This window comes from Sphaerodactylus townsendi, linkage group LG06, assembly GCF_021028975.2.
Source record: "Sphaerodactylus townsendi isolate TG3544 linkage group LG06, MPM_Stown_v2.3, whole genome shotgun sequence".
NCBI lineage: Eukaryota > Metazoa > Chordata > Lepidosauria > Squamata > Sphaerodactylidae > Sphaerodactylus > Sphaerodactylus townsendi.
Window position 1 is genome coordinate 33,710,233 of NC_059430.1, and position 15,156 is coordinate 33,725,388.

At 42.8% G+C, this 15,156-nt stretch overlaps 1 protein-coding gene across 2 annotated transcripts in view; it reads right to left on the minus strand.

The window, feature by feature from the left end:
- Positions 1-14,343, minus strand: part of TXNRD1 (thioredoxin reductase 1) — a 63,006-nt gene extending 48,663 nt beyond the window's left edge. The window contains exons 1-2 of one of the 2 annotated variants that reach the window (XM_048501958.1): positions 14,253-14,343; positions 1,315-1,481 (exon numbers count right to left, since the gene is read on the minus strand). In XM_048501958.1, coding sequence (XP_048357915.1) covers positions 1,315-1,353 — 39 coding nt within the window. In that variant the 5' untranslated portion in view covers positions 1,354-1,481; positions 14,253-14,343. The remainder of the gene's footprint in view (positions 1-1,314; positions 1,482-14,252) is intronic. The other variant, XM_048501959.1, reaches the window with a different exon arrangement.
- Positions 14,344-15,156: the final 813 nt, after the last annotated feature.

The following is a 15,156-nucleotide window of genomic DNA, read 5'->3' on the forward strand; positions in this document are numbered from 1 at the left end:
TACATGACCATGGAGGCATGGTGCTTAAAAGACTGTGGGTAAAAGTCTGATTTTGGTTTCATGGTAGAAAGCAGAGGTGGGATCCAGCAGGTTCTCACAGGTTCCCGAGAGTAGGTTACTAATTATTTGTGTTTGCCGAGAGGGGGGTTTTGAATGGTGATTTTTGCCAATGTGATTTTTTTGTAGTGAAAGCGCCAAGAGAATCCTAGCTAGTCTAGCAGGAGGGTGCACCTATGCCTATGCAGCATTTGCTTCCTGCCCAAGGACTCCACAGAAGCGGTTGCATCCTTCCTAAGCAGCCCTGCCCAGGAAATGCCTCACTCGGGAATGCCCCCCCCACCCAGCCCCATTGGCACTACACCACAGTTTGAATCCTACCACCATGGGAACCTGTTACTAAAATTTTTGGATCCCACTACTGGTAGAGAGCCAAAGCCAGTCCTCGCATTTCTAAAAAACAACCAGGACTTCAACACAATCAGGCCCCTTGCTGATCACATCACTCTTTGTATCTGTGTGAATGATAGCCCCAAGCAGATATGAAGCAAGCAAGTAGATGAAGTCATGAAAGTGAAGAGAACGTCACTGCATTTGGATCTTGGACCCAGAAATTTCGGACCGGCATTTGAACAAATGCGGAGGAAGGAGGAAGCCAGGAATGAGAAAGGGAGCACGGTCAGATGATGTGAAGATTAAGCTAATGGTGGGGAGAGAGATGAAAACGAAGCGGTTGACCTCTGTCGCGCCTTTATGTTAGGAAAAAAACAACAATTGCAAAGACGATGCCAGTTATTGCGATGGTGATGATAATGGTGGTAATAACAAGCTCCGTTAATATACTTGGCCATTTAACACACTTCAAAAAAATAAGCGAGGTCCATCTCATTATATTCTTTGTTCTACAGCGGATTGAGCTCTTAACCTAAAACAGAAGCCAAGCATGCATGACACCAGTTGGCTGGCCTCTTGGGATGTTCCCATCATTCCTATTTCCTGGAGCTGTTGTGCAAAGACTGTTAATTTTTTAAATATTCAGTAAGGTGCCAAATAAAGAGATAAAATCTACATGAAAAGATTGGTTTTAACTTACAGGCTGACGGATCTTCCTCATGTATATTAGCCAAAAGGTCCATATTAACAACATTTTACAAGCACTAGGAAATTATACTACAGTAAATTATGTATGTCTCCACTCTAATGAACAGTCAACCAAGCAACAGCAGCCAGTTGCATTAATGGCTAAAATTTGCCAATAACTTTACCTTTTCAACTCCTAAACCTTGTATATCCCTAGTTGAGAAAATAATGTATTACCTGAGAACAGAGCTTGCAAGTGGAGTCGCTGAAGATCATAACATTGTTTTTATCTATGAGGGCCTGGATCTTTAATTTCAAATCCTTCTTTGAGTCATAAACTACAGGAGGTTTTGTGTAGCAAGTTTTGGGTGTCTCTTGAAGAGCATGGTGATAATCTTCTTTTGCTATAAGGAACAGAAATTATACTGTACAATACAGAGTAGAAGTTCACAGGTAACACAGAAGTTGATTATTTATCCTCAATGTCTCAAGGACCATCTTACCCTACGTAAAATCTACCTGTACACTTAGGTCGTTATCAAAGGCCCTGTTCTACGTTTATATGATGCCTGAAATGCAGCAGGTAATGGCATAAGACCATCAAATGATTGCCAGTATCAGTACCTATACAATATATTTTCAAATATCTGTTTTTTGCATTCACAGATCAGAATGCATTAGATGTTCGCAAGAGGCCACAAAGAGGCCCAAAATCACCAATGACTTTGCAAGGCAATCCATTTTTCTATGATGACTTGGAGGTTCAGACACTGTGAACTTAAAAAGACCTGCTGTTCAGACCCATTCAAGGTTGTAGAACACTGAAAGGAAAAGAATTTGAAAATTACAGACTACTTTTAAGGGTGGATACCAAGCTGTACCTGGGAGTAGTGACCAGTTTTCCTCTGGGCCAAACTACAAAACATGAATATGACGCCCAAAAACAGCCTTAATCATAGGCAGCGGTAAAGCATCACTTGCCTTGGCTGTGATTAACGCCATACATGATTGCAGCCAATTTTCAGTCAGGTGTATGGGGATTTAGTTGTTCAGCTCCAATTAAAATTAATGGGAATGTTTTTCATGAGACCAATTGAATTAAACATTAACCTCAAGACATTTCCAGAAATATTCAAGCTACAAATAGAGCTCTTAACCTGATACAGAACACAAATTAACCTTATATGGAACACAAATTAACACAAATTACATTTTTGGGCAAGTTGGGTCTGGGTTCCTCTGACCCAACTTGCTTTCTCTGCAGTCACACAGCAGCTGCAGGGAATGTCATTTTAAAGATCAGCGGGAACCCTTTTTACGTCAGAAGTGAAGGGAGGGAGGATACCTGCCCTCCCTCACAAAGTTTTCTAAAGATGAAACTACCCAAGCTGGGAGTTTTGTAGAACTTCGGAGCAGCCCATGAAACACTCTGAGCATCTGTTGCTCCAGAGTTACGTAAAGACCTTCCTACCCCGACTGTTTCAACTTCTTAATATGATGCAGGAGGTGGGACTCCCTCCTCTTCCTGTGCCCACCACAGTTCCAAGCTGAAAAGGGGTCTCTTCTGATCTTTAAAATCACATTCCCTGCAGTTGTTGACTGACTGCAGGAAAAATGTGTTGGGTCAGAAGAACAAAACTTTTTATGCTGCCTCTCCGAAAACTTGCCCAAGATGGCTCACAAAATAAAAACAACAAAAACAAAACATTAGAAGATACTAATTGAAATCCAGCCTTAAATGCCCAGGTCAGCATAAAAACACAGACCATAAAAACTGTAAAACAGCCTTTAATTTAAAAGGCTGGGTGAACAGAAATGTTTTGGCCTGGTGCCTAAAAATGAGCAACATAATTTCAGGACAGCCTCAAAGGGAAGGGCATTCCATAAGTGAGGTGCCGCTACTAAACGGCCCTGTCTCTGATAGTGACAGAACACAGAGAGCAGGATTGTGAGGCAGCTCTTAACAGACAGGGTGGACAATCTGAGAGGAAATGGTCCTCCCAGAGCCCTGGCCCCAAGCTGGGCTTTCAAAGTAAGAACCAGCATTTTGAACTAGTCCTGGAAACAAATGGGCAGCCGGTGAAGTTCTTTCAAAACCAGGGTGGTATAATCCTTGTATCTCACCCCTGACAACAGCCTGGCTGCTGCATTTTTTACAAGCTGAAATTTATGGACCATTTTCAAAAGCAGGTTCACATAAAGAACAGCACAGTAATCTAACCTGGATCAATCACACCATGCATCACCATGGCCCAGATAAGCTTTTCAAAGAATGGCCACAGCTGGTCTATCTGCCAAAGCCAATAAAAGGCATTATGTGCTCCAGAGGAAATCTTGGCCTCCAACTGTAGGCCAGGATTCAGCAATATTTCCAATATTCCTTGAGTGGAACTGCAACCTCCTCCAGAACAGGCCAACTCCACAGTCCTAAAGCAGCTTCATCATTGACTAGAAGTACCTCAGTCTTGTCTTGACTGAGCTTCAGTTTATTGGTCTTCATCCATCCCTCCAGGCACTTGTTTAGGACCTCCACAGGACGTCTAACATGAGTCGCAAAAGCTTGTATTGAACTTAGTTTTTAAAGTGTCACTGCACTTTTGTTTTTCTTTGCTACTACAGACAGCTACCCCTTCGTAAACACAGCATTCAAAAAGCTATTCTTTGCTGGTACCATGACATATTTGAACAGATGTTGGCTGTACAACTGTCTGCAGTAAACTTACACAGTATGACCAGAGGAACACCCATTATATCACTTTCCTCACTTTCCTCAAATTCTGTGAACATTCCAGCTGGAAAGGCAATCCTTGGTATAAAGCAATCCTTGGCATTTGCAATGCCCCTGAAACAAACTACACAGACTAAATGCTCATCTGCATTACAAATGTATACGAAGAAGGAAAAAGTGGGAGATAGACAAGTTATCAGATGTTAACATATGTACACCTAGAGAGAAGCCCAAATGCAATTTAAGCCTTACTGTGAAAATACTTCTAGGTTTTGTATTCAAGGGACTCTATCATTCTTAGAATGGAGTTTTACTCCCTTCTCTCCATACAAACTCACAGAACATCCGTTTTACTCCCTTATACATTTGTAACTAAAGAAGTGGGCTCTAATCCACAAAAAATTGTGTTGACATAAAGTCCTGTTACTTTAAGATGCCATTGGACTCCTCTTTATTTTTGCTTCAATAGACTGACACAATTACCACTCAAGAATCATTTCCAGAATCAGAGGACTGAGCCAGGTTCTGCTTGCTTTGGCTAAGGAGTAATGGCTCATTCTTGAACACAGAGCCATATATTCCAACAGTACTCTGATGTCTCTTGGGGGCTTTCTGATGTCTCTGGTTGCAGATCTGGGCAGTTTCTCAGGCAGGCCTTCCAGAATTTCTGGTTGAAAGATGGGGGGGGGGGTTTGCTGGTTCTGAGGTCCAAATGAAGATGATATCCCCCCTCCGAATTCAGCTTTCAATTCAGCCAGACCACAACTCCTTTCCATTTTGTCCACATCAGTGTGCTAGAGTCTGTCAGGCTCACTCATTACAATCATGATAGAGATGAAGGTTTCCTAGACTGTATGAGAGGGTAGAGAAGAACTATTGCCCATCAGTTCAAGATGTGAGGAGCAGCAGTGTATGTCTTTTAGGCATTCAGCTTAACCCCAAGCTGGCTTCAGGCTCAAATTGTTCAGATTGACATGTTATTCAATTGCTTTGATTGATCAAAGGACAAGCAACATAAGTTTGGAAATCATGGATCTTGACCACTGTAGCTAAAGAATTGTCGTCGTCCTCATCAAAGAATTCTATTGTACAGCCTTAGGCCTTAACAATATAAGGTAGAAAGATGAATAAAAAAATAGAATGCAATATAAGTTACAGAATAACATAAAATCATCAATCACAGGGCTCCCACTTCCAAATTCTTCTCAGCAGTAGAGTAGTAAACAACGTTAAATCCTATTAAGGATACAAAATCACAGCGAATGGAAAATTATTCCAGATAGTCTGCTTTCTTTGATACTTCCTTGGCTCTGATCTTGATGGCTGCCAGTGCGAGCAGAGCCATCCTATAGGATACAAATGAGTCAGGGTCTGAAAGCAGAAACTTTAGTCTACCAGAGTCAGAATAAAACTGTTGTATACCTAAAGTAGATCCTGTGACATCCAAAGAAGCAAATGATAAAGGAGGTTATGTAACTAAGATCCACAGGCTCTCTGTACATTATGCTGGCTGACAGGAGTAGATGTAATGTACTAGTGAGCTCCTTCTTTACAATGCTTCTAGGAAGGAGTATACCCCTAAGGCTGTGGCTGCTATAATTGTTGAGTAGCAGATGAAAGATGCATTCATTATAAGATGAAAAACAAATATTCTCTAGTTGTAATTCCACTGTGCTGTTGATCTAACAATACTCAATCACTTTCATGAAAGAAAGTTCCTAATCTTCCTTACATCTAATCTATTTTCCCCAGGTAGATTGTGCCTTTATTAATAACATGTCCAAAAGACAAAAACCCTGCAGCTGCACTCACTTGATTCCTGATGGATGCTGGTCGGTTCTCTCAGCTGAAAGATCTTAACACAACCACTTCCTTGGCAGCATCCACAAAGCCAGCTGCAGTCTCCTGTGTTTTTATTAGAACCAAAACAAAAATTTAATGCCGCCTTCTAGCCTTGCTTTGCTCAATCCTTACCTCTTATTTGTCTTAGCTTCGGCCTTTAGTTTTAAATTCTGCACATTTTACAATATAAGCTACATGTTATAGCAAAATAACTATATTCTAGTACCAATTGCAAAAGTTCCAGTATGCCAAGAGTGTGTGAGCGGGCCACCAGTGGAGGTCTGAGCCAGGGTAACCTGGCATGTGGAAACCCTATTGCTGCTACTTTCTCAGCAGCTGCATTAGCCACAGGGAAGCTACACAAGTCTGTCCCTGTGTCAAAACCACCCAGTTCTCCTCCTAGGCTGATTAGCTGGTGGCATTTTAGTTTAACTTTGCTACACTGCATGCAGTAGAAGGGAGCTGGGTTATTTTCCTTAATGCCCTTCAGGAAACTCTGGTGTGGTATCCTTCGGCTCTTCCTGCATACTCTGCAATTTGGATTATTATAGACTTCAGTGCTCCCTTAGATGGGCAGGAGTGATTGAGCATCATTGTTATCCCTCCCTTCCCTCAAGGATTTCAGGGCAACAGACATGATTCTCCCAGGCTCTGTTTTATCCTCCACAACCAACTGAGGTAAAATAAACTGGAAGTAAGAGAACAGCAGGACCAGTCACCCAGTGAACTTCATGGCTGAATGGAAGTTAAGACTTATGGAAGATTATGCACAGCACAAATAAGACGTCCTGAGGATGGGGGGAAAGGCATCTTGGGGAGGAACTCCACACAGATTTTTTTTCTCCCAAGATGTCCTTATTTCAGTTCAAGGCGTCTTTTTTTGAAGTTTCTAAAATGTGGACTTTTCCCCTGAAGTTGTCTGAAAATTGTCTCCTGCTTGAGGTGCGAAGCTCAGGAGCTGAGGAGACATCTTATCTTCTCCGCCCAACCATTAAAGAAGATAAGAACATAAGAACGAGCCTGCTGGATCAGACCAGAATCCATCTAGTTCAGCACTCGCTACTCGCAGTGGCCCACCAGGTGCCTTTGGGAGCTCACATGCAGGATGTGAAAGCAATGGCCTGCTGCTGCTGCTGCTGCTCCTGAGCACCTGGTCTGCTAAGGCATTTGCAATCTCAGATCAAGGAGGATCAAGATTGGTAGCCAAAGATCGACTTCTCCTCCATAAATCTGTCCAAACCCCTTTTAAAGCTATCCAGGTTAGTGGCCATCACCACCTCCTGGGGCAACATACTCCAAACACCGATCATGCAGTGCGTGAAGAAATGTTTCCTTTTATTAGTCCTAATTCTTCCCCCCAGCACTTTCAATGTATACTCCCTGGTTCTAGTATTGTGAGAAAGAGAGAAAAATTTCTCTCTGTCAACATTTTCTACCCCATGCATAATTTTATAGATTTCAATCATATCCTGCCTCAGACGTCTCCTCTCCAAACTAAAGAGTCCCAAGCGCTGCAGCCTCTCCTCATAAGGAAGGTGCTCCAGTCCCTCAATCATCCTTGTTGCCATTCTCTGCACTTTTTAAATCTCCTCGATATCCTTTTTGAAATGTGGCGACCAAAACTGAACACAGAACTCCAAGTGTGGTCGCCTCCCGAAAGTCCTTGCAGGTTCACACTTGAACATCTGATTTCCTTATAATGCATCCCGTTTTTTATATAAAAACCATGGATTCTTTCCTTTGCCTTGGGCACATACATTCCCATAGTTTTTAAAGGTTCTGTTTGCTAAAGATAACATATGCCACCTACACTTCCTCAGCAACCCAACCGCACAATAATTTTGCACAACTGACTTTATTGCCTGTAAGATCAACACATAAAAAAATGACTAATCTGAGGCTATTGTACATTAATCACAAAGTTGCTCTAAAACTTTCTCCTCTTAGGACAAGTACGTAGTAAACAATGCCCACAAAGTGTAGCCACCAGGGGCATACCACCCACAGGGATGGGGTGTGTGTCAAATGACGCTGGGCGCAATGGCAGTGGGGGGGGGGGGCAGAAAATTGCCCCACCCCCCTCCTCCCCCGCGCTGACCTGGCTCGGAAGAGGTGCTTAAAGACAGCCGGCCTGCCGCCAGGAGCCAGCCTGCTGCTGCTGCGGTGCCCATCTGTGCCACCTCCTTCCCTCCCCAGCCCCTCAGGGGTGGCTTGGACAGGCACCGCAGTGGCAGGTGAGCTCTTGGGCCACCTGCTGCAGCACCCTGCCCCCACCCCCTGCCTCCCTGCCCTCCCCAGGAGCTGGCCTGCTGCTGCAGTGCCCACCCGAGCTGCCCCGAGCCACGCCCCAGAGAGCAGGGGATGCAGGGGTGGGGGGCGCCCAGAGAAGGTGTTGCCCCCAGGCACCATTTCTCCCTGATATGTGTCTGATAGCCACTTATCACTCACAACTTACTTTCTGTAAACAGCAGCAACAAGAAGAATCCAGGGTAGGACACAACCCCCAAAATCTAATTTTTTAAAAAATCTCAGCTCATGTAAAGTATTGGAATAAAATAACAATTTATGTGTTTTTTCATAAAACATTGCTCCAGCTAAGAATTTTCAGGTACCACCCCATCCCAGTGACCTGATAGCAGCCCTGAGCTCAAATTTTGTGTGAGAAGAGTCCGCTAGACCTGTTTTTAGTTGCAGTCTTTCATTTTGTTGTTCGAAGTATCTTGGAAACACAAAGATAGTGCAAGAGACTAGAGCAATGGCTTCTTCATCAAGAGGAAATTTTTATTTCAATTTTCTAAATATTTTTCTCTCTGCTGTTTAGCTGCTTTTAGAAACGGGTGGAGTTATTTCTAGAGGTGGCAAGCCAGGGAAAACTTATTGCTTTGTGGAAATCACACATACACAGTACCTGTGTGCAAGTTGTCTGTTTGTGTGCATAGCTTTTTTGTTGCATGGCATATGCAGGGTTGTGAGGTGGTAGCACAAATAAGGATTGAATAATGCTCAATATTCCAGTCTGTAGCTGCATTCTATGTGTACTCAAGAGTGGAGGTGTCAGCAAACGCACACACTTGAGTTTTGATGACACTCAGAATAATTCAGCAGAGACACTGAATACATCATGACACTGAATCTGAAAATAAAAAGCAGGTGTCGCTCTGAGAAAGCTGTTCAGAATGAGAAGACCACGTTCCTTTGGAGCATTTCTCAATTGCAACTACATCTATGGATGAGGACTGCCTCTGAAAAGGTTGCTAGAGACAGAAGGAAGAGGATGATTGTCCATGAGCCAGACCCGCTAAAGGTGGTGTAGCGGTAGCTAGTACATCAGCAACTTTTTCTTGATGCGTTTGAAAGCTAACCAAGAGTTCAAGCCCGTTTTAACAATCCATTAGCTTTGTTTGCTTCAGATTACTTTCATCTTGGGCAGTTAATTGAAGCAGTTACAGACTGGTTAGAGATTAAGAATTGAGATTGGCTTTCTTCTCTTCCTGCATCAGATATAACTCATATGCACAAGCTGATTGGGGTTCTTTTTGCACTTTGTTGATTAGTCGTATTTAGTGACAAACCAATCACTTATCTAGATAATAATCACATGGTTATGATAGAACAGATTTACAAAAAGATATGATTGATATTTTTCTATGTATTTTTTTTTCTATAAATATGCACTATGGAGGCAAGAAAATCAGATTTCTCTTGGTGGAAGTCTCAGAAGATTAGATGGGATTTCTGGTTGTGTAACTTGGGCATTCTCAATAAAAGATAAAACTCTTTATAAGTTTTCAGTCCGGTTTTCTGGTTAGAGTTCAAACAACCTGATAAACACCCTTTAACAGATAAATCCTGGAGAATTTTGCTGTTAAACTGTTTGAATAAACAAAGCCATTTGCAATTGTTAATTCCACATTCTCTACTTGGATGTGGGTGTAAACTTTTTGTAACAGCTGCTGTCCAAGCCATATGGACTATGTTTATAGAACAGCGACTGTAGTGGTACGCACCAACACACTAAGAATGGAAAACGTGGACCCCTGGGGGAGGGCGGTTATAAATTTAATAAATGAAAAATATGGTGGTTTTGTGATGCTGTAATATTGCATTCGCTTAAAGAAGCAGTTTACCTGGGGCATCAGGTTAATGCACTGCAGGAATCCCAGCTGTCTTACCACATGGTGACAATATTCATTGAACCATGGAACCAGATTAGGAGAAATGTAGTGGAGGAAGCTTCCCCCCCTCCCCCACAAGTATAAAAGTGGCAGAAGCTTTGCTAACTGAAGAATCAACGTAAGATGTGATTTTGAGTGAAACCAGCTATATAGCTCTCTTGAAATGCAGCAACATCCAGAGAACCAGTGCCATCAATCTTTGGTTTCAACAGAGAAAATACCCTGGTTTCATGTCCCCAAGAAAAGGCAAAGCTGTACTCTTCCTTTCTACTACGCATCATAACATGGCTAAACATGCAGAGGAAAAGAAACCACATATAATTGCACATTACAGTGGAAACATAAGGAGGGTAAATAGTCTTGAGCACCTTGTCACAAATTATACAAGCAAGCAGAATAATCAAGGAGACCAACAGTACTGTTCTCCAACGTGTTAGCTGTTGCTGCCGCTGTCATCTACGTTTTGTGCATGAAGACCCAGTCTTACTAAAGTGAAGATTGGGTCAGAAAAGGCAAACATTTTCTAGTGAAACTGGGAAAATGGATGAAAGATTCTGAGATATGTCAAAAAACCCTGCAGATATACACATACTCAACAAGACTAAAGTCCTGTCTAACTTCTTGTGGGTTAGACTATATCACAAGCATCTTGAGAAGCTTCAAATCAACAACTGGATTCCATTCCTTTTGTTGAGGGCAGCAGGTAGAGAAAAAACAACAAAAAGTCTGCCAGCTAAGGGATATCTGCTTGCAAGGGTCACAACACCCGTGAGGTGAACAGGCGGTGAACAGGCGTCATTTCCTGGGGTAGAAACCAAAGAGCTTGCAGATCACTCGCCAGAGAAGGAGATGGGGTAGAAAAATACCCCCAGGTACAAACAATGCTAGGGATTACTAACAGCAGGTGTTTTTATTTAAAAAGGACAGTTTCCAATAGTTTTCTACAAACAATAGCTTTATATCAAAGAGGCATGAGGTATTCAATACGCAAAAGAAGAGGGCAGGTATTCAAAGGAAAAATTCAGCCTCATTTAAGTTTTCAGGCTCAGGTTGTTTTGGTCTTGGTATTTGAAACTGACTTCTGCCACCCTTAACAGTTTTGTTTTTGTGTTCACTTTTTCTGCCCAGATACAATGAAATTCAACCTCGGGTAGAAATATACCTTGGAATAAAAATGTGTACTTTTTTTTAGCGCACAGTCAGAAGGTTAGAGCACTTTTACATACAGAGCGATTCTCACTTGCCAGGCTACCTCTATTCAAATGTTCTCACCTACTGACCTTGCTATCTTCATTATTATTCACAGGTATATATTCTCCACTTGCTTTCATTTCCTACTATCAGATCCTCTGAAGATGCCAGCCATAGATGCAGGCAAAATGTCAGGAGTGAATGCTGCTAGAACACGGCCATACAGCCCGGAAACCACACAGCACCCCAGTGATTACAGCTGTGAAAGCCTTCAACAATACATCTCACCAGTCCGATACAATTGCCATGTAAGGTAAAAATTATTCTTATTTGTTATATCACATAGAACCTGGCAGTGACCAAAGCATTCCTCAGAGGTCTCCTATCCACTGATCAAATTGACACAGTTGAGCTTCAGTAAGGTCGCCATATCACATGCCATCAGATTGGATCTTGGGGCTTTTATCTTTGTTATTTTTGCAAAACAAAACATATAGTTAATAAAAAACTGAAAACATGAGGGAGAACCAAGGTAGGGGTTTATTAATTATTCTTTTTGCAGGTGGAGAGATGAGGCTGACAGGCAATGCTTTGTGCAAGACCATTTGAGTTTGTGACCAAGATGAAACTTAACCTGGGACTTCCCAGTTATGTCAGACAGCTCTCATATGACTCAATGATGCAAGAAAACACATAACTTAAAGACTAGGAAATGATTTCACAGAGTTCCTGTTATAATGTTCCTATTCTATTGTTTCCAAGATTACTCAACTTCACAGAATAATATAAATTTTTGGCATGTAACATCTTTTATGCCTCAAATGAACACATCATAAAAGGGATTAGATTTAGATGAATGTGGAGTGAAAATTGGTAGAACTACCGAGATATGCAAATGACACGTTACTGGCAGAAAACAGCAAAGACTTGAAACAGCTGTTGGTGAAGGTTAAAGCAGAACGTTCCAAAGCAGGATTACAGCTGAACATCAAGAAGACAAAAGTAATGACTACCGAGACATTACACTTCTTTAAGGTTGACAATGAAGAAACTGAAATTAACTTTTCATTCCTCTCCTCCATCAACAACCACAGGGGAGAGTGCAACGAAGAAATGAGAAGGAGATTGAGAGTGGGAAGGGCATCCATGAAGGAGATAGAAAAGATTCTTAAAGATGCATTGCTGATGGCCAAGATCAGAATAACACTACTCCCTATTAGGATGCACAGATAGATGCGAACGTTGGACAGTCAAGAAAGCTGACCAGGAGAAAGGTGATTCATTTGAAACGTGTTATTGGAGGAGAGATTTACGGATATTGTGCAACACCAAAAAGTAAAAAAAAAGTGGGTTCTAGATCATATGAAGCTTGAGCTCTCCCTAGAAGCTCAAATTACTAAACTGAGGCTGTTTACTTCAGACACATTATGAGAAAACAAGAATTTATCAGTTTGTTGTACTGCCCTTTATGTTGGTTAATAACATGAATGCATCACCATCCTCGTATGTTGGCAGAACAAATGCCAACCACACAGTAATGGGCTTTGTGTATCTACTGTGACATATATATGGAGTCTAGGATTGGTGTTATTGTGAGGGCACCGCTGGTTTGCATCTGTGAGATGACTGGGTATATTGTGTGGAAGCTCAATCATATGTGGTGCAGTAGTGAAAGTGACTGAATATGATCTGCGAGACTCCAGGTTTGAATCCCCACTCTGATATGGAAGCTTTCTGGGTGACCTTGGACTCGTCACAAACCCTCAACCTAACGTACATCCCAGTGTTGCTACAAAGATAAAATGGTAGAGAGGGGAATGAAAAACATTTTAAATCCCCATTGGTGAGAAAGGTAGGGTATAAATGAAGAAAATAAATACCGGTAACTACATGAATTTTCAGTGACAATCCATCTGTTTCCAGTAGGAGCAAGCTTCCTTCCAAGTCTTGTAAATGTGTTGATAGATGGTATAGTGAATTGGTACAGGGAATTGAGTCTCAGATTTAGACAGGTGGGGCCCAAGTCCAGTTGTGCAGTGAAGTTCACCTTGGGCAGGATATGATCCTCAGGTATGCCATAATTACCCTAATAGAAGAAGAAGAGGAGTTTGGATTTATACCCCACCTTACAGGAGTCTCAAAGTAGTTTACAAACTCCTTCCCTTCCTCTTCCCACAACAGGCACCTTGGAAGTAGGTGGGGCTCAGAGAGTTCCAAATGTTGAGATACGTGCTCCTGCTAGTTGGAGATTATCCCTATTCGTAATTAGCAGAGCGGCACGGGTGGCTAGAACACAGCAGAAGCCTTACCTCGTGTGCGTGCGTGTGATGGATCCCAATGTGCGGCAAGCTTACACAAAAGAAAGTCGGAGTCAGTTGTAGTTTCTAATCTAGTAAAAGGAGTATTTATTAGTGAACTCCATTCTGGATAGAAAGGTAGGTAGATAGGTTCACTATGCTATCTAATCTATCTGGATGGAGACGGATGTGCAGGAGGCACATCCTCTCACACACACCAGGTGCTGTTTCTCCCAACACCAAAGAACTGTGACTAGCCCAAGGTCACCCGACAGGCTTCATGTGGAAGAGTGCGAAATCAAACCAGGTTCTCCATATTAGAGTCCACCTGCTCTTACCCACTTCACCACGCCGGTTCTTTAAACTGATTTGGGTTTTGCTAATCCAGCTATTTCCATTATGAAAGCAGAACTGACAACATCAAACATATTTTGCAAATGAAAACATTCATAATTCAGCTCTGTCAATTTATTTTCGTGGTAAAATTACACAAATCTGTTTTACCAGTTGCAGGGTCGGAGGGGGAAAAACCAGCAAGGAAACAGCTTTTCCTGGTAGGTAGGAGAAGCATTACAGCCTCCAGAATTAATTGACAGAGAGTGTGAGACAGAAATATTTTCAGTACATAAATTTAGATAGATGCAAGGGATCACCAATCCTATTAAATTCCTGCTGCACTGCAGTCAAGTAAGACACAGGCAGCACCCCTAATGCAAGTCCTAGTTGATGAAAAGTTTACTAACAATAACAGCAAGAATAATCATCCTGACCGCGGGAGTCACTTTTCATAAAAACTATTTAGAAACCTATTTAGGAAAAATTATTTAGAAAACTATTTAGAGAAAATAAGACAGTTTAACCTATGAAAGAAACGATGGTTGGTTTCGCTTCCCTGGCACTAACGGCGGGACCCAGAAGCAACAGGAGTACCCCACGACCCACCTGAGGTAGGACTTGCCTCGCCGCTCCGGAGCTGCTGGGGGTTGGGTGGCGCTGCGGGCGGAGACCCTCCAAAGGGCAAGACCACCCTGCCCTTTCTCACTGAGCTGCCCATGGCCGCCCTCTAGACGCCCCCCGCCCCCAGGGCCTGCCGCTGTTCCACCCAATGGCGCCCTCTGCTGGCCGCCCGGCACCCGCACCGCCCCACCAAAGGTGTCTTTAAATGCAGTCCGGTTCTTGTACTCGCGTTAGCGCCCGTTGTGCCGCAAACAGCCGCGAGAGGCTGGAGGGGTGGCAGTCATTTGGTGTTCTGTTTCTTCTCGAGCACCGTGGTGTTACCGGAGCGAACTGCCTGCTCCTCCCTTCTTCCGCAGGCATTAAAGACTTTTCAGCCATCGCGCCGAGAGCCACGGTTGCGATGGTAATCGAACTCCAACCGGTGGCTGGACTTTTTCGCGAGGAAAGTGGCGACCCCTGCCGGCCAAAACGCCCGCTGATGCTGTGTGCTTATATGGGGGGCAATTTGCATGTGATGGTGGTTAAATGGACGGGCTCCTATCCGGAGTTTTTTTTAAAACTCTGAACTAAAATATTAAATCTCCCCCCACGGCCCTGTGGGCCAGACATATGCTTTCAGCCCTGACCCTAGCTAGTATTTGGATGAGGGAACTTCAAGGAATACCAGGATTGTGAGGTGAAGGCAAGGCAGGCAATGGGAAACCACTTCTGAACCTCTTTTGCCTTGAAAACTGTAGAGGGTCACCATAAGTCAGCTGCAACTTGACAGCAAAATAATAATATTTTTAAAATGATAGGGATGCTTCATGCAAACTACTTTTCCCGTGACCAGCAACATCTGTTATACATATGTATATATGTACATATTCTAGAAACATTTAAAGGCATT